The 21,439-nt window shown below is 35.6% G+C and overlaps 1 protein-coding gene across 3 annotated transcripts in view; it reads right to left on the bottom strand.

The window, feature by feature from the left end:
* LOC139148425 (sodium/hydrogen exchanger 3-like) overlaps window positions 1-21,439 on the bottom strand; it is a 69,224-nt gene that overhangs the window by 13,394 nt on the left and 34,391 nt on the right. For all 3 annotated transcript variants that reach the window (XM_070719883.1, XM_070719882.1, XM_070719884.1), the window contains exons 4-11: window positions 18,044-18,261; window positions 12,309-12,520; window positions 7,020-7,109; window positions 5,334-5,404; window positions 3,112-3,330; window positions 2,338-2,482; window positions 1,449-1,737; window positions 314-409 (exon numbers count right to left, since the gene is read on the bottom strand). In XM_070719883.1, the coding sequence (XP_070575984.1) occupies window positions 314-409; window positions 1,449-1,737; window positions 2,338-2,482; window positions 3,112-3,330; window positions 5,334-5,404; window positions 7,020-7,109; window positions 12,309-12,520; window positions 18,044-18,261 (1,340 nt within the window). The remainder of the gene's footprint in view (window positions 1-313; window positions 410-1,448; window positions 1,738-2,337; window positions 2,483-3,111; window positions 3,331-5,333; window positions 5,405-7,019; window positions 7,110-12,308; window positions 12,521-18,043; window positions 18,262-21,439) is intronic.

Genomic DNA, 21,439 nt, shown 5'->3' with positions numbered 1-21,439 from the left:
CTAACAGTTCCAGAGCTGGTCTCTGGAACTATAAAGTACAACCCCCTTTGTTGACAATGGTGTGGTTGGACCTCTGCACTTAGAAATGTGGACAGAAAGGTTAAACCAACAGTACATGGAAGTTGGATGTTGACAGCATCCTCATCAATTAGTCTTAAGTAATGAGAGTATCCTGGAATACAAATATCATAACTCTGATGACTAAAGTCAAATAGTAGACTACCAATGCATTTGGATCAGTCAGAAAGAAGATTGGTAAAGTTTATAATGATATCTGTGGAAAGTAAAGTGATAGAGGGAGAGGAATGCCTACCTGGTCTTGCTTCAAATGTAATACCACCCTCCTCATCTGAACTGTTGGGTTCTTCTTTGACGGTTTCTTCAACATGTACCTGTGATATAATTTCATCTAAAAGCAAAGAAAAAATAATTTAAGTCTGTGATCTGTATCTATATTCTCTTTTAACAGTATGGGTAATTTGAAATAGTTATGGAGCATACATCATCACATGCAGTCATCTTGTGATGCGGTATAACTAGCCACTGACAAGCTTTACAGGCAAGATGTAAAAACAACAGAAGTTTTGGTACCTGATAACTGAAAGAAAAGGTTATCATTTTTGGCAGTCTATGGTGTTTGGTTTGAATGATGACATGGTTTAATTGAATGTTCAACAATTGTCAATGCTGTACAACAGTGGAGTAGTCCATCACATAACAGACAGAGGAACTGGTTTGTAAAGGCATTCAGTTTATCACAGTGAGTGTTGGTATCACAGTGTCTCAAAGGTAATAGGTAGGAACATTTGCAAAGAGAAATAATTCAATGCACGCAGCCTTACAAATTTCTGTTATCTCTCATTTTGGTTGGCTCTTAAAATTGATTTGAGAAAGAAGTTTCGGTGCAAGCTCAACTATAATCTGTTTGTGCATTGACTTTCATTCTGGCTGACTGTCTCAAAATTTGGATACTAAACAGCGCCCTCTGTTGCCCATACTTGGTAGTTACAGTATGGGCATGCCATACAACCACAGACTTAGCACAGAGAGATATTCTTCACCTTCCCGTGCAGTTCCTTTGTGCTGATAACATTCTGTTATAAAATCTTTCATGAAGTGGAAAAGCCTATCAAACCAATCAAGAAATGTTTGAATCTTTCATGACAGGACTATCTGTATCAAAAACAAATCTGGAAATGAGTTACAGGTGTGAAACCAATACACATCAACATTTTCAGCAAATTTTTGTGATAGTAAAAATTCATTCACCCAGAACACATGAGGTGGCACTTATTTTTCTACCTTTAACCCTTTCACCACCATGGTTTGTCACAAATCCATTGTTTTCTATGGTAAAGTTGGACCTGTACACAGGGAACTGGGGGTGAAAGGGTTAAGAGACCGACAGTCCATAATCTCTATGATAATTCAAATAAAGGTGTAATTACCTGGAGATGAAGGAGTATCAATGCTAAAACTGACATTTTTATGTGGAGTTTTTCCGTGATGGTGATGTCCCTGATGTTTTTCAAGATGTGCATGACTTGAATTCCTGGAATGTTTGCCATTTTCTGAATGCAGACTGTGATGCGATGGTCTGTTTGCCATCTTGGCTTTCTTCTTTCTTTGTTTGATTACATGCCTCAGATGTAAATGTACGCTGCGATGAAGAAGATGATCATGTTTTTCCTGCTCTATGTCTGCCATGTGATGCTTCATACTGCGTTTGTATCGATGCTGAAACAGACAAATCAAGATTCAAATTCATGATTACTAATTCCTTCCTTCCAATGTTCAAATGCTCACTTCAAAATATTACATAACATTTTTTGCTAATTTGCTGCACTACGACATAAATCCAACATTACAAAATATTAATTTATCCTTCAATCTTAAAATTTACATCACTCAAAATTCTTCTGTGGATATGAGTAATTCTGCAATGACCATGATTTTGTTAAGGCTGGTACCGTGGTGAATTTTACCAGGGTTTCCTGTTCATATTACTGCGATTCCCCTCAAAATATCAACACATCATATTAGATGAAACGTTACCAGGGTTCCCACACCATTTACCTATTTTCCAAAGCCTTAGGAAAAACACTGATGACCTTTCAATGAGATGAAGATGGATATATCATGTGAAAAGTTTGCAGATGACAATTTCTTCCCTGTCACTTTGCTTTATAACATGAAACTGACATTTGCAGTACTGGTAAAACAAGCACTTCAAGAAAATTATCTTTACAGCAGGAAACTACAATATACTGAAATCTAAGATATAAATGACTGGCAAGCTTATGAGTCGTGTCCAAATAACAGAAGTAGTTGTGTTACCTTTCTCTTTGGTGGATGCATGCTACCAAATACAATGTTTGAAACATGATGTATTTCAGCATCATCCACTTCCCTTGCTGCAAATTCACCAGCTCCACCAACACTGTGCATGTCAAGGCAGATATCACTCACATTGTATGGAATACTGTGAACACAAAGAATGTGAGACAGTTGAGGGTAAAATCCACATACAAACTAAAGAGGAATTTTGATATAATTCCTTCAGGTCGTAGGCACTAGTGTTCTTCTGGTAGAATGTGACTAGTGGACAGGTAGTCAGACTCTCAAACTTTCACAATATTCTTGTGGCCTGCCACTTGTGGGGGCTCATTTTGAAGCTTATGGGGAAAATAATCTTCATTTTTCACAAGCTTAGTTTTGTGAAACTTGGGAATTTTATTTTTCTCCATTATCTCACACAGGGATAGTGGCCGTTTTCAATTTCAAATCTAGAGAAATGTTACATATTGTGTTACTCTAGTACCAAAATTTGTGCGGTGACCCCCCTGATTTTTATTATTCTTGATTTTGAAAGCAAATGGTTGAAAGTGTGCCTGAGAAATGTTGAGGGAAAAGTTTTTTTCTTTCAATTTTGAGGCATGAACTAGCTAAAGACAGAGTAGCCTAAGACAATCCCATGTTGATAACACAATATGGACCAATCCTATGCTTGGCTAGAGCAGAGGGCACATTGCATGGCAGAGAATTAGAGTAATGTGGAATAAAATAGGTTATGAGATTCTAAAAGTCAACCTTTACACATTGAAATCTCACCTGCCATTGTTGGTATGGAAACCAGGAGCTGATGTTGATCTCCGCAGGAAATTTGCCATACTCCCTGCTCGAATATTGAAAGATCCTGCACTCTTGACATACTCCATAGCATCCTTGATGTTCAGGTTGGTGTAAACCTGTAGAATCTGGTTGTCCTTGGCCTCTGGTGGCTCTCGTAGCAACAGTGGCTGTAAATACTTTCTGTCAATTTCTTCCCATCTATAAAAGTAACATACAAGTAAAACAGATTATGTGTTACAGTTACCTTGAAACATGAGATCAATTAGCAGAATACTTTGAGCTGAAAACATTGTAAGGGAAGTAGTCTTCATTGTGTTGAACAAGATCCATGCTGGCAGGGATGATCACAAAAATGCATCTCCGACCATTCTTAAGGAGAAACTTTAACTTTCCAACTGAGAACAGAGGCTTTGTATAAAACCCCAGTAGTGAAAGGTCAGCTATTCATTGACCTCAATGTGACCTTTGTTATGAAGGTCACCTGTTCAGTGACCTCAATGTGACATGTGATGAAAGTTCACCTGTTCATTGACCTAAATGTGACATGTGATGAAAGGTCACCTGTTCATTGACCTAAATATGACCTTTGTGGTTTTTTATTGTCATGTCTGACTTATGTTACAGTTGAAGCAATCCACTTTCTTGTGACAAAACCTCATGCCACTTTTAATGGTTGATACCTCATTTATGAATCAATTTTATAAGAAAACTTATAAGACATATTATTTCACCATTAATCACCTACATCACAATGTGCATGATGCACAAATTTTCTATCAAAGAACACTGAGTTTAACTTCTAGCCAAGAATAGCTACACATGATATTTGATGACCATAAACATTCCAAAATTTAACAACTTTCCACTGAATTTTCTGACACCAAGCAGTCGTATCCTTTGTTGTCTGAGGGAGGCAAACCTTTCAGCAATGTTCTGCTTTTCTTGCATAGCCGGCAAGACTGAAGATTAGTGGACACAAAGAAATTTTGTTTGAATTGATAGTAACCTAGGGAGTCCACTCATACCATCACTTATTACTTAGAGCCCCTAAGAAAATCTGTTTTTAGTTCGCAAACATAGGTGTGTCCTCTTATCTTCCGTCATCCCAGCATTACCATCTCTGTATGGTTTTATTCATATTTTACTTCAACTTAAATAGTATGTCCCATGAACTTGGTGAGCTGGCAACTTTAAAGCAAGGAAATTGATAGCATTGTATATGCGTGACCTTACTCTTGCTCTTCAACAAATGCTTCACACAAATTTGCCTGCAAATACTCTTTTAAAAACCTTCAGATGGACAGTTAGATATGGTGACATTCTGAGCTATCAAATATCCATCCAATCACTGCAGACACATTAGAGGAAAGAAACATTAATGAAAGGAGACAACTATTGGTCAGTAATTTGCAACTGTCAGCTAATACATTTGCCAATACCTGATCCATATCAAATCTTATTCATTATAGAATAAACCATCCCTAAGGCCCCTATCTAGGTGTTGTCAATGTTTTTTCCATGCTGGTTCATACAGAGATAGATAAGTGGATGTTTTAATCAGGATAAAATGCTGTCAAAAGAACCATCTTTAACAGCTGTAAGGCATGATGAACTTGTACAACCCTAATCAACTAGAAATGATATAAAATACAAAACACCTAAAGCTTTACTCCTAACTTGTATTAAACTTAATGTCAGGAAAGTCTCTGGTAAAAACTTCTTATCATTCCAAATCCGTGAAACCTTAGGGTATGTATTTTCTAAGTGTCAGTTGTTGACAATGTCCATTTATCATGTCTTTCTCAGGGCATAAATCAAACATCAGTGCCTGGAATACTAAAATGTTTTGGTGTCAACATCTCATCTATGAAACAAGAAATGATAAACTGTATAGTTCTGATCTCTTCAGAATTGTCATTGACACCTCAATTTCATTTACCAAGAACTTTTTCCCTGTGAATAGGAGAGCAGCACAGATAGTGAAACAGTGTGGTTTATTCTATGCCAAGTCAGTTACACCACCTCAAGGCAATATAATCGCTAATTTCATCTCTAGAGGGCGCCTTGAGCAAACCAACAGTCCCAACAAACAGGTTTGCGACATCAAATTCAGCAAATGTTATTCAAGGCATTAAGGACTGCTTAGAGAGTGATTGAGAGCATGAACTTCTCAGGTGTGATTTGAATAAGCACAAACTCACTTGTCTCTCCAATAATTGTGTCCATGGGAACCAACCACATCTTCAATGCCTGCCATTGCGTGGTCTAGTAACTGCAAAGCAAACAAAATTTCACACACTGAAAATATGACATTTATAAAATTTGTATTTGGAACACATAAATGATAAAAAAGCATACACCTGATTCTCCCTTGAAAGCATTTAGCTACAAGAACTTGACAAAGTGTAACCTTTTTGGCAACAAAAATCTTTTAATTGAATTTTTTATTCAGATTCTTCATTTATCACATTTGTATTTCATTTTGGGAAATTTTAGATATACCGTATCACACAACTATTTCATGAAACATCCATGGTTTTGATAAAAATTCAAAAACGTGAAGCAAATAAATTCAGGTTTGTATTTCTGACATTATGACATGTTGATAATACGACACTATAATCAAGAGAAATCTCTATATGGTATTTTAGGAGAGGTATAAAATATCCCTCACACCATGACTATAGGAGTTGCATACAAAATTCATGGAGTCAATGCAACAAACATTCCTATAAAGACTCTGGAGTTCAATGAAATACAGCACAACTGAGATATGTTATACAATATTGATTCATGGTAGACTGTTATTTTCACATGATACAAAATCAGCAATGTCTCAAAAATTAAAAATAAAGACAAGCAAAAAGCAATTTTTTCATACGTTTCCATAGAGAACTCCCACATGGGGCAAGTTTTCAAACATTTTATTTTCAGCTGAAAAAAAATTCAGGTGTTTGCATCCATAAGGCTTATATGGGGGTTTTGGTAAGGCTAAGTGAGCAAGATTTTAACACTGATTTTTTTTTTTTAATGATGTTCTTGTATGATATATTCTTCAGAACACATTGCCATGGAGAATGAACACAGGACTGATATGGTTCACTGCAATTCTTTGATTCATTCTCTCAGACTGGAACATCATCTGATTCAAGGCAAAATTTTGGCACTTTGTAGGTCTAAATGAATTTAACTGCTTGATTGATTGATTGATTGATTAGAATCTAAAATCAATACTGTGTGTGATTTGCAGAGTAGCCCTATAGGATCTCTTGTTACCTCTAACATAATCTGGCCTATTTCAGGAAATCTGACCAGTGTGTACATCTTTCAGCATAATGGCATGGAAGATGACAATACCAAAGCATTCAATGTAGCAGGACATCCTGGTATTTTGTGAATGCCTTGAATACACCTTTGAAGGTCAAAGTTTTCAAACAAAGTTCAAGTATCCCCCTATGAACAATGCGTTATGCAATCTTGTGCTGACAAGGTATGTGTGCACTGCATCAGCTAAGGCTTAAAGAATCAAAATGAAACCAATCCAGTGAAGAAATCAATGAAAGCTGTAATCAGAATTATTTCACATAAATTCACAGATTTTAGACTTGTCTTTATTAATGGTGTAATTTACTGATCATGACATAGCAAAACTTATGAAATTATGTCAGATTTCCTTGGTGTTTACATAACACCACTTTGAGGTCAAAGGTCAAGAGCATCCAATGTCACTCAAAGTTATTGGACTGCAGGTCACTGTTTACTGGACTCCAAATCCACTGACATTGGACTCCAAATCCACTGACATTGGATATACCATACAGGTGTAGGTTGCAGCAGTAGCAGTATAGTAATGACAAATATAATTGACTGGTATTTGCCGTACTTACCCTTGTAAATATCTTTTCACCCATGGTGGGTTTATGCTTGTTGCTCCTCTTGACTTTCAACTTGTCCACCAGTGGTTTGATTGTCATTCCCTGTCAAAATACAATTTGAAAGTTTTGAAACTTTTCTACAGATAGTTTGAGGGATATTCATTACTTACCAAATTGGACACAACAATATCAGCATAGAATGAATGAACTCTCATCAGAGAGTTGTTGATGTTTGATCATGTCTCTTTGAACCCTATCATCCCTATCTAATCATGATGTAGTTCCACCCTATTGCCTTGACTGAGTGTGATTAGAACTATACACCAGGATTAGGGGTGAACAGGTCTTACAATTCATCACCAAATCATGTCAGAATAATTATTTGTGCTCTGTGAAAAAGTTAGACCTCTGTGGAAATGGAGCAAAAAAGTTTAAAAACATTTTTTAGATGACATTGTGCCATTCACCTGATACTGAATCACACAGGTAAGGTTCACAAGTACGTAGGTAGAGATTTATATTTTATATACAGTGTCAATATTGAATATAACGTATGCAGGCCATAAACCATCCAAACGGCAGGTTGAGATGTATATTCTAAACACAAAATTTGCATCATTAAGTTGAAGTTTAGAGACCTAACAAAACCAGCTATGAACAAACAAATCACTGATCATGACAAACAAATTATTGGACACTGACAGGCCTAGTTGCCATGGCAATGAGCCTAACACTGTGACATCAATGATAACAGATTGCCACATAAGCACCAAGGTCAGCTTAGGGTGAAAAACATGCTACATCAAATATTTTTGGCACTCCATTACAGCTTTAAAATAGCGATATTTTCTTCAAATGCTCTTGTTGGCTTTCAGTGTTCCTGTCAGAATAATGTGACATTTCCCAGAGTGGAATTCAAGGATTATCACAACATAGTACTTTTACGGGAAATTACTTCTGGAAACATCCCAGCTGATTTCCTGAAAACAAGACATCCAGCCAGCAGTATGCATCATCATCAAAGTTCATACTACGTTAGAGTAATGTCAGCACCAGCCTCAGGGAAAACCATAATGCAGAAATCTGTGTGGAGTTTGAATTTTGATTTCTAAAACAGAATACTGACGGTTTATGGTTGCACAGATTGGACAGACCAGATTGAAAGGCAGTGTTTCGTGACTACTAACTACAACCCTCTAGCATTGTATCTTGACTGAGTAACACACTATAGATCTTGATGTGGTTTTGACATACTTCACAAGAATTCTAGGTTTCTCTGAACCCATTATCCATGAATTCTGGTACAAATCTATTGATTTTGAAGGCAAGGTTGGACTGTAAAACAGGAAAGTACAGTAGGCAAGTAACATTACATGTAATATCATATTTACAATATCAATATTCTAATATCTGTCAAACTCTCCATTTTCGATATTTTAATATTCTTATATTTTGATAAGATGGGAATAATAAGAGACAATTTATAATAATTTATATGCAGGCAGTGTCTTCATATGCAAAAAAACACAGAGTGACAATGTAGGTTTTTTATGATGACTTGCAATTTCAAATGCGATTCATTTGTTAGACCTACTTTTTTTCATAGTCTATTGTAATTTTACTTCTAAAACCACGCTCAAAAAGCCCTGGATTGGGATTAACTATGGTGTTAAAAAGATTATAAAGTGTTTCTCTCTTTTGTTTTCCTTTGAAGTTGCAATTGTTATATAAATATGGTGCTAGATTTTTGGATTAAATCCGATCAGGGGTTTAAGAAATGCTGCTTCCAGCAATGCTTCATACCCATACATTTAACTGAGAAACTGTGAAAAGGCCTCTGTATTGTCTTTGTGATTATTTATAGAACACAAGTTATGGTATAGTTGTTACGGTAGAAAAAATGGTATGTACAGCCCAGGGATACATGTATTGACAAGTTTTAAACATTTCCTAATATTATACTTTTCAAGTCATGTTTCATCTTCCTATTTCACACTCTCTCAGTTTAAAGAGGTCTTACAGGAAAAGAGTATTTCCGTATTGTAATGGAGAGATACAAGAATTTGTGATGAGTGGTTGTTATAATGTTATATATTATAAAAGATATCTGATGACTATCAAGATCATCATGAGAGTAGACGTGATGACAAAGTGGATCAGGTGATGTCAAATCAGGAAATTCCAATACAATTATGACAAAATAAACCTTCAAAATCAAGGCCAATCATCAAATGATCTTTTCTACTCATCTTGAGTAATTTATGTGTATTACATTACATCTGTAGCAGCTTTGGATAAACTCACTGCGTAGCAATTTCTCAATGACAGCTGAAGTGTTGTTGTACATTATAGCTTAAAAATAGAAATCTTGAAGGCAAATGCTACAACTTTTGATATGTTTCCCAATTGTTTTGCTGTGTTCATAAAACATAATTCCTTTTCGTACCAAAATCATGTCAAAATACTTCCAGCGTGTTAATACAGCCTGTATGAATAAATGTGATGTCCCATAATGTTGCAGATACCTCAATTCTATTTGGACTAGAATTCATTTGTATTCATTTGTTTTCAGGGATAATATTGTACATAATACAACATATGCTAAGCATGGCTGTTACCAATGATGCTTTAGGGAAATGAATAAAGACATATTTGGTTTTAAAATTGAACAAAAATACAATAAATATAATCAAATATAATCTATTGCCCCTGTCAATAAATATTTTGAAACAGAAATCTTCATCAGTTGCAAAAGTCTTGAGCACATATTCAAAGAGTCAATTCTGAATGTTAGAAATTTTCAAGCTTTTAATACTGGATCAGATAGTATATTAGAGTCAGGCAGTTTAATACATCAGACATGAACTGGAGTTGAAAGGTCAGATTTAACAGTCAAACTGTGATTTATAAATTTCACGGTCCCATGATATTTGACGCATGAGGTGCCACTAGGTAAAGTATGTTTCAGTGTTGGAGATAGGATTATCAGTGCTGTCATCGACATTCATGCCAAAACACTCCTGGTAGCTGCTGTGTATTCAGTCTTGTTGATACAAACAGGATATTGCCTAACCTACTTAGCAAATCTCTGCTTGAGGTGATCAATCATCTGATGCATTGTGTTGACTAGTGTTGCCTTCAAATGAGGCCATTCACAGCTCTGTTCAGCTGGTTAAATCTGTCTTTGGCAAACTTTCAGAACTTTCTATGTATTTCAACATTAGTGGAGGGATTTAATCATTGGAAAAACATGAAAGTCTTCATTCAATATCCACTCGATAATTACATAATCGTCTAAAATTTTAGAGCTGTAATTTGTTCAGTTATTTCATGTTGGAAATATCTGCAACTTATTATTTACAATAAATAAATGTTTATAAATCACATCTAAGTACAAGATGGACATTGATTAGTATCAATTTTATGCAAATTACATTAATGGACATTGTTTTGATATTAAAATTCTATGCAACTGATTCTTTATCAATGTGCAATATTCATGTACCTCAGATCTTGCATCGTTTATAATTCACAATGTGCCTTACTTGGTGACTAGAGAAATTTCTTACGACCTTTCACCCTTGCCATCCTTCAAAGTTTGATATAAAAGAGTTAACACTATGACCTTGAAGCTGACAATGAATGTATATCCCCTGTAGGAAGTTACAATACTAGAAGTAATGGAAGTTTGACTGTAGTTGGGCCCAAAACATATGCACTTTTTTGTTTCATGTTTGGATATTAGTTCCATTCAATGAGTCATATAGTAACGACCAAGTGAAAGCTGTGGTAAATGTAATGTTCAACTTTATAATTTTACTCCTATGGAGAGGTACATGTCATATGAAAACAAAACATTAGTGAATATTATTTCTGAAAACGTTTATGTTATGCAATACAGACATTTTGAAAACTGTTAATGTTAGGCAATACAGACATTTTTCTGAAAACTGTTATGCAAGCCAGACAAACCAAACATGGAACCCACTGTACTTTTCACCCACTGTTTACAAACAAATGTGTTTGAGATCTCAAGGACAGTGGTTCTTGTGCACTGGAGTGTGAAAACGTATTGTGACTTACGCAGTTCATTGACCCCTACCAACCTGAAAAGTTACTTAAGTTTTGAGGGTATATTTTGTCCATGACTTTGTTTTATTCACAAACATGGACATTTTCAATATTTACATTGGAACCATTGCTTGGCACATTTCTCAGTTGTATGTAATTCAATTCACAATAACAAAAAAAAATATTACAATTGGCTGTTTTGCATTGCAAAGTTGCTGTTTTTGCACTGACTGTAACAGAAGAGCTGTGTATAGTATCTATGGCTTCACCAGGAAGAGTAAAATTGTGCCTGAAACCTTGCTCAATGTTTCAGAAACCTTGCATATTATCATACCAAAAACATGTTAACCACTATCAATGATACAAAAACATGTTTCATAGTTTTATAGTATTAATAGTATCTTGAAAGATACTTCAGCTCACACTAACTTATAGCTGTGGTGTTTGGATGTCAAATGAGAATTTTGTAGACATTGTGGAATGGCATTATTCTGGGTAAGGCCTTCTGTTAGGATATACAGATATGAACATGCAACAAAATGTACATAATGTATATTGACACAGGTATGAATGAATGCGAATATGCTAGTTGTTTCACAAAAGCCAAAAAGCATACTAATATCAACAGTTTGAATGATAACATGGATAGTATCTATGGTCAGGGAATACACTTACATGTCCATATCAACAGTCAAAAATTTTAAAACTTTGTCCTCGTTTAGTTATTTCCAAAATGAATGCTTCAAGCATGATACTATTTCTGTTGTTTAAACCGTACATTTTGCTTTATAATCAATAGTCTCTCTTTAGTGTTTGTGTATAAAAGTACCGGACCAGAATTTGAAGCTTCACTTAGTAATTATTCCTACATTTACATAATCACCCATACTTATATGTATATGAGATACTTCGGACTCAAACCATTTTCAGTGATGCCCTAAAGATTGCTATGCTATACATTATCACCAGCAGATCAACTCAGTACAAATACAATGTTTGTGCATGTCTAACCGGATAGGTCAGTGAATGCCATGACAGTGTACATTTTAGGGATCTTTGAAGGCTTTGTATATGGGGAAATGTGATGCTTACTGGCTGCAACTAACTTACACCGATGGATGAGCCTGGCAATACATCACAGTTTACTAGGGTGCCCTCGGAATCATACACTTGAAATAGGGAGGTGAGGGGAGGTTTGAGAGGGTGAAGAATCTTAAATTGATCACAAACCTGTATAAACACAGTGAAAAATATAACGATCATGCAGGTAGTCACATACAGTGACTTTCTGGTTTTGAGTATGTCAGTCGGTGCTTCTAGGAGAGCCACCAGTGAGAATGCTATAGCACCACGCAGTCCACCGTAAGCCATGATAAATTGCTCCACTTTGTTGACTTTGATGGTACGGAACTGATTAGCCAATGCTGTCAGGATGATTACACCTGCAAAGGAAAACATAAAAAAACCCAGTCACATCCAGCTTTCCATTGAATTGCACTATCTGCCACTTTCCCTCATCAATCCAATGTAATGGATCTTTTCCAGAAACTGTAAAACCATAGCTGAACATGCAATGTATTCTGTGTGTTGTTCTCCCCCTTCAGTTTATTGACCGTTTTGCCATTAAAGAATCCGCACCTTGGGGATGGATATTTGGACTCTAAAATTTTCACAATTCTTTTCTGACCTACCAGGTACTGTTTCTGGGAGCTCATTTTAAAGCTCTAGAAGTAAGGAAAAATTTCACCATCTCTGTTTTTAGAAAATCGAAAACTTGTATTTTCCCCACAGTGAGTTAACACAGGGATGGCAGTCATTTTGAATTTCAAGTCTGTAAATATTAGTAATTTGTTTCTCTAGTACCAAAGTTTTGCACCATGACCCTTGGATTTTTGTTCTTGATTTGAAATGGGGTTGGTATGAAGTTTCCTCTCTGAAAGTTTTAGCAAAACTAGAAGTCTTTCAATTTCAAGGTGCACACTATCTGAGAAAATTAACCGCAAAACGATAGAATTCAGCTGGTATGCATGCTTTTCAAAAGTTCCTGTCATTAAATTATCAAACTTTGCTGCAGCAAAATAAATCACCGACGAAATGCTGCTGACAGTCGTGCATGGCTTGACAACTATTCTTTAGAGAGACTCATTCAAAATTGATACTTAAAGATGCATGTATATGCGACACTGCATGTGTTGTGTATCTTAACACATTTAATGAAACAAGTTTACAATTATATTGTCAACTCACAAACTACTACATTACCAGACAAATACTCCAATAAGCAAACATATTACAAGCTAATGCTGGTTAATTTAATAATTTTTTTAGAATTTGTGATTGTATCAGTAACTTTTTTGAATATTTGATAATGATTTCAAAGCACAATGTATAGTGTACACCAACATATTCATAAAATAAAACACTGAATGAGAAGAAATAAATATCATACAATATACCCTGTTGATGAGATGGTGTTCATGAAATAAGACTTTTTGAAATTCGAGTTCACAACATTTGATAGTTGAAGTCAAGCTACATTTCAAGTATGCATTGATTTGTCCCAATTTCCGTGACATCACTCTGCCATTCTATGCATTGAATGGAAAGTGCTTACAGTAATTGACTGAAAGGAAAGGTCTTAGATGGCGGCTGGTATGCTGGGGTTCTGAAAATACTGTCTCTGATTGCTAGAGACTTGTATAGGACTAATTATAGTATACAATGTCGCTGTGTAATTGGTAATGTAAGACCTGACACTATTCAGGTCAGGATGTAAGCTTCTCTGTATCACCAACAAATGTAACCAATGAATTTCCTGTGTAAAAGTTCAACTGAATCTCTTGGGTCAGACACCTTGTTAACAGAAAGACAACTGGAAAATTGACTGCTTTAATCCACTTTCCTTTTAAAGGTTCAAAATCTTAATAATGTGAAATAAAATGCTCAAAGTGTTCGTTCAACAAATAGAAGACATGCTCACTTTGTAGTTTGAAATTGCTTTGAGTCAAATCATATACACTTTATTCAAAATTTAGTTTCCTAAACAAGAGTTTTGTCAGATTATTTCCAGGACCTTGATTTAATTTTCAAATTATTTAACCTTGGCAACTTCACAAACCTATTCTTTGCTGTTTGCATATTTTCTTCAGTTTTAGCCTAAAATATGGATACAACAGGCCTTTTGTGTGTAATCTAGTGTCTCCCGTATTACCTCTCTCATAACCTAGCCACGGTACTGATGCTATCACCAAATATTGTTCATGTTGTCCACCAGGGAAAACAGACTGCTACTATTTGGAATTTATTCAATGCTATTGTTGGCACTTAAAAAACCCACTAAACCATCAGCCTGCTACACTGGATAAAAGCTGTCAGCTGTGTTTCAAAATTTCAAGCAGATGCCGACACCATTATAGTAATGGAAGGAGTAATTCATGTGTCTTCAAGAATGGCAAGTTGTAAGTGTGGCTGCCAGAGATGCTTGAAATCACTGTCCATTGTAACATAGCATTTGATACCTATGTGTTGTTGATGAAGAGATGGAAACTGGGGTTGGAAATTGCTGTTGACAACATGTGAATGTCAGTTAATGGAATATTGACAAATACACTCCTGTGACTCTATACACTATTAAAAGGATCAAATGCTTTGATCAATGTACGAAAGGTAAATGACAGGTTAAATGCTAGCAGTGTCACTGAAAGAGAAACACTGTGGCTGTATTAGATGTAATACCCTGCTGATTCTGCGACATGCATGTTCTGTTACTCAATCACAGCATATTTGCATAATCCATATATGGTTCTCAGAGATCTTTCGGCCATCATGTACAGTCAACACCTACTGTTCAGTATCGATGGAACTGTTGGGTAAGCGGCAACCAAAGTAAAAATTTGTGATTCTACTATATTATACAAAAAAGTTGAATCAATTCCTTGAATGTGATATTTGACAGTTGAATAGAACAGTAGTCTAGATATGATGATAGGCAGTCTTTGATGGTTCAAACTTGTAAACCTCTCACCTGCATATGATCTGCTATAGCTTTAACAGCACTTTTTCACAGCACTGTCATTACTTTATAGTGTTTCCATAGCTTTCATAGCACCATCATAGCTTTCACAGTAATATCATAGCTTTCACAGCACTATAATAGCTTTCACAGCACTATAATAGCTTTCACAGCACTATCATAGCTTGCAAGGCACTATCATAGCTTTCACAGCACTATCATAGCTTTCACAGCACTATAATAGCTTTCACAGCACTATCATAGCTTTCACAGCACTATCATAGCTTTCACAGCACTATCATAGCTTTCACAGCACTATCATAGCTTTCAAAGCACTATCATAGCTTTCACAGCACTATCATAGCTTTCACAGCACTATCATAGCTTTCACAGCACTATCATAGCTTTCACAGCACTATAATAGCTTTCACAGCACTATAATAGCTTTCACAGCACTATCATAGCTTGCAAGGCACTATCATAGCTTTCACAGCACTATCATAGCTTTCAAAGCACTATCATAGCTTTCACAGCACTATCATAGCTTACACAGCTCTAGCATAGCTTATCACAGCACTATCATAGCTTTCACAGCACTATCATAGCTTTCACAGCACTATCATAGCTTTCACAGCACTATCATAGCTTTCACAGCACTATCATAGCTTTCACAGCACTATCATAGCTTTCACAGCATTATCATAGCTTTCACAGCACTATCATAGCTTTCATAGCACTGTAATAGCTTTCACAGCACTGTGAATAGCTTTCACACCATTCTCGTAGCTTTCACAGCACTATCATAGCTTTCACAGCACTGTGAATAGCTTTCACAGCACTATCACAGCTTGCACACCACTATCATAGCTTTCACAGCACTATCACAGCTTTCCCAGCACTATCATAGCTTTCACAGTTCTGCACATAGCTTTCACAGCACTAACATTACTTTCACAGCACTGTCATAGCTTTCACAGCACTGTCATAGCTTTCATAGCACTGTCATAGCTTTCCCAGTACTGCACATAGCTTTCACAGCACTATCATTACTTTCACAGCACTGTAAGAGCTCCAATGGCACTGGGATAGCTTTCATGGTACTGCACGTGTAAATATGCAAACAGCAGTGTACAATAACAAAAATGTTACAAAATGTTCCAGAATTGTTCACTGTTTTGCTACACTTTTAACTTTTTCAGTAATGTTGAACACATTTTCTACACATTTTAGCAGCTAGAAACTAAAGAATTCAGTGGTTTTCCAACTGTCTAGCTGAGCTGCCAGTGTGATTGAACAATCTTACGCATCTGTACAACCCAGGCATAAATGGGTTATTTCATAATGGTTATTTGTGATTTTTCTCTTTTCATAATAAACCCTGAATTCAAACAAGACAAACGATACAAAACAGGTTTGTGTCAATATAATCTGACTACTTTAATTGTGTGTTGATGTTTCAATGGATTCTAGAGAGGTGACACTTTGCTAATTTAGCGGACATTTGTTATAGATAACAGAAATCATATCATCTTGTTATTATCTGCTTTATTGTTCGGCAGAATTTGGTACCAGTACCAATTGTCACCTCCCATTCTTTCAGCACAGAACTGATAACTACATTTATACCGCAAAAAACAGCCACATACAGTTTCTCTCACAAAGTTCTTTTACATATTTGTAAACATAGAGAGCTGACATAAAATGTGTTCAGGCCTGAATGAATCATTATGACACAGGTTTTTGATTTCGAAAAGGGGATTTTATAATTTATTAGTGCTATATGTGACAGCGACACAATCTACAGCCTTAGTAAGCAAGATGACCTGAATTCACTGGCTTTTCAGACTTAAACACCGAATCACTACAAACCACAGCAAACCTTGATATGATTTTATGCAAAAGACAAGAAGTCTAACAACACAAGTGACTCTGATTGTGACATTTATAAGCATAATGAGAGTTTAATGACTGTGTGGTACTGAGAGATTTGATCTAACAACATGACCAGACTCCGTTGATCTCTTTATCCAGGCCACTGACCCAGAAATCATTCGGTTTAACTGTAATACTCTTGTCTAGGTGACATTGAGATTTAACCATCCTGAAAGTTCAAACTGGTGAGGTGAATGCTGTAGAATTGAAACTGCAGGGAGAGTTCATATCAGCTCGAGGTCGTTATTCTGAGGTGACTGAAGTACACATGTGTTACTAACTCTCTCTCTGGAACTATCGTTTACGATCTCTTCACACTGCTGTACTTATATTGCAAGTCTCTGAGTCTCATTCATAAAAAATGAAATTGCCTGTCTCAAACTATCAGTGAAGCTTATTGATGTTCACAGAAGCCGAGCAGTTAAGCAACAGAGCAACAACCTCTCTATATTATGAATCAAATGTCTGTGCCCACACAAGATAAGTATCCTCAACTGCCTCATTATAAACCTCCCTACGATCGATCATTTTAATAGATATTGTCTGGTAGATCACAGCAAGGTAGAATTTTTACTACTAATTGGTACAAGAGACACAACACTGAATACCTTATTTAGGAATCTGCAGCATTGTAAGAACGATACTCTGATACCACAAAAAAATAGTGAAGATAATTCTGTAAATACCAGAATACAATGCGCAGTTTCACCATTGTCTACACAATGCATTCTGGTATTTACCTTCTGCTCTGTAAACAGGATTTATTGATAGATTAATCGGATGTCATGTTCCCATGGTACCATTTTCATCTCTTTATCAATGCCAATTTTCAGCAACAGTGTCATTTTTTATTTACACCTGTAATCTTTTATGAAGTCAATCTGGCTAATGTACAGAGATTTCAAAGTTTAAAAGTTGAACATTTGGCAAGATTATTTAGTATTATCATGGAAAGATAGGACATGAAAGTTTAACCTTTACTGCTCCATGGAGATTGGAACATGAAGAGATCAAGACTTACCTATGGCTCTGTAAAAGAGACAGAAGAACAACGTTGACAATATGAATGGGACATCCCAGACATGGTCGTCTCGTACCGCAGACAAACCAAGAAACATAAAAATAATGGTTTCACTGATGCTACTCAACATCTTCATGAAATATTTAATTGTTGTGTGTGATTTCTGAGAAATGTTGGCTTCTACATACTTCTTCATGATGATGCCACAAAAGACAATACTGTAAAAAAAAATAAAAATCATCAGAATTTGACATAAATTGTAATCATGTTATCATCCAATCATGAATGAAAAGAATGAGTATACAATTATGACTACTTTAAAAGTTCAAAAAACAAAGATTTTTCAAAGTTCATTGCCTTTAATATACTATTCAGAAGCACAAAGTCACTATTAACCCTTTTCCTGCCAGACAGTATAACTTCCACATCAGCCAAGTCAGTAAAAAGTGGTATTGAGCCAAAACATGATGTATTTTCACCCACTTGGCTTGGTCTGTTATAGCATCTTTAGTCTAAAAAAATAAATCAAGTTTACAGTATTTTTGTTTTCAACAGCCTTCAAATGTACAGTATTATGTTAAAATACAACATATGGAATATGTTGTGTTTCATTAATTTTAACCATCTTGACCTGGTGGTGAAATATGGACTTGGCAGGAAAAGGGTTAAAGCTGCTAAAAAAATTAGTTACCCTTTAAGTGTATCTCAGGTTTATGTGAGCCAACATGGTAACAAGGTAATTCGGTTGCAGAAATTGAAGGATATTTCACAAGTCATACATGAACTTGGAATCTTTTCAATGTATACAATCTCATTACATCACTCTGGCAGTTACCCATACAAAGCAATTACTGAGTATGGATCATCAAGAAGCTAAATTTGGCACTGCCAACATATAAACCTTAGTTTTTCTCAAGGGTCTATGGTTGAACCCAGACAACCCTACATGCTAATTTAGGGTTTATATTTCATCATGAAATTACATTCACAATCTCTGATGCATCTTGTACTTGTGACATACACAGACTGTTTTCCACATTTATGGACACTCATTTAACCTCTAGCTTGCACAGACTTTTTATTTTTCTGCAGAACTTTAACAACATTAAGAGCACAGCATTTCCTTGTCAATTTGTTTCCATTGATGTCATGTCTGATGTACATTCTACAGATTAATAAAAACAATTACGATACATAATGAAATTCCGCCATCTAGGGAATGAGATATTTTGTGAATTATAGCATTCATTCATGAAATATTTTAATGATAAATTAACATACTGGTTTTATCAACTTTTGCAAGCTAATTGTGTAGTACGTAAACCACAGCAACAAATGCAACACCTTGTACAGACAAACAAATTTACTTTCTACATTGTCCATCTGATTCAAATTTTAAGGACTTGGTTTTTTTATAGACTTGTCTGTTTATCACTGCTCACTTTAAGCAGTCACTTTTGAGCAGTGCTATTACACCAAGTGTTTCATTAGTACAGTTGCAATTATACTGGTCACACATACAATTTTCAGGATTTCTAAATATCTATTGACTGTGATGGTATATTTTTTGCAAAAACATTTCAGGACAAAATTACTGAGTGGAATTAGGAAATATTAAACTTACTAGCTGTATTACTGAGAAGCAAACCTAACCTTTTTACATGAACAGAAAATGTTCAAAAACTTAATAAATCCATAATGGCTTCACTCTAATGCAAAAGAAATGAAACAACAGCTGGGTTGGGATCGTAATATCATGATACAATAGATATTAGGCTGGTATGTAAAATATTGTTAGATTAAGCTTCATTACAGTACAATAAATTTAAACTACCAGCATGTGGAAAAATTACAAACAGCAACTGAGTCCCACTAAGTTGAGAAACCTTCAATAAAGGTCAGACGTTACTGTTGTGGAGTGTTGACATAAAACTGGTGTCAGCTCATGAATGAGAACACAGTCCAAAATTCATACTGCTTTCAATCTATGCCTTAACTGTTCATTCAGTTCTTTCCACTTTTCATTACTACACTGGATTTGCTAAATATTAAACTGTGCCTAAAATACAACAGAGGAAAAGAAATTATTCCTTTCTGCACCTGAGCAGGACTACTATGTTTTCAATTCAAACTTTGGATCTTCAGAACATTTAGATCAACGTACTGTAACAAGTTTCTTTGATCAAGAGTCAAGATGTAAATGTTAAAGGATGATGTTAGCTATTAAAACACACTGTTCAAAGAGTGGCACTCCAAAATGAAAGGCATCGTGAAATTTCAATCATAACTTGCAAAGTTTGTGTCATCATTTTTATAAATTCTACACGTTTTAGCAATTATAACGAGAGCTTTACATATTCTTTCAGTCACTGAATGTTGCTCAAATAGATGGCCGGTTTTCAACAAACTCCTGTCATGTGAAATGAACCAAAACTGACTGAACAAGCTAAAATGCACCAGACTAAAAGCTATAAGACAGCAGATCGCTGATTGGGATCACCGAACTGTACATTCATCCTAAATTATACCATATCTGAAAAGGTCTGTAAAGGGCAATGCAATTATTATGACTTCTTGATATTCCTCCTTGACAGTATCAAATCTGATAACCCTTGAAACAAACCCCTTGATGTCGTGCAATAAATTACAAAGGGTATTACGGGTGTGGTAGAGACACTGCATGGCTAAATATTACAATCTAGATCTAATCTGTACATTTTATCCACCCACTCCTTAAACCCTGCCTCCACATCTTATGTGCACATCATAAACTCATTCTGGTTCACCTAGCTCACTCAGTATTGTCTCTGTAATAATTGCTTCTTCCCACTCAGTAGAACACTGCCCCTTACAGAGCTCAAAATTTACTTATTTCTATGGTACATAAGTCCAAGTTGATAATCAGTTCCTACAAACATCCGGTTGTCTGCTTTTACTCCTGCCATATGGTTCATTTTAAATTTTATGATTACTATTTCTGAAAATCTGACAAACAAATGAATACTATTAACATTATCTCTTATGTACACAAAGTTTAAGTTTCATCCGGTCAGCCAGGCAACACAGTTACAGTCTATGAAAGCACTTTCTGAGCTGAAATTTTATACACAACTTCTCTGCAATAATCAACATTTGTCTCATACAAGCTGATCAAACTGTGTAAAACAAATAATTCTCAGACAAAAAGGTACACCGTCCTTTATGTCCTCTCTGTTTGATCATCCTGCATGGCCAAAGAACAGAAAGAAGAATCAACATGGATAAATGACAGACAATTATCAATTGATAATTGTGGTTCAAACTTCACCAGGTTAATAGACATGATCACTGACTGTTGTTTGGAAAAGTCTGCAAGCCAGCTTGGAGTTAGCACACCCAACTAAGCTGTACATCGTG

This window comes from Ptychodera flava, chromosome 13 (genome assembly GCF_041260155.1).
Source record: "Ptychodera flava strain L36383 chromosome 13, AS_Pfla_20210202, whole genome shotgun sequence".
In the NCBI taxonomy this organism is placed as follows: domain Eukaryota; kingdom Metazoa; phylum Hemichordata; class Enteropneusta; family Ptychoderidae; genus Ptychodera; species Ptychodera flava.
This window is presented reverse-complemented; position numbering and strand designations above follow the sequence as displayed.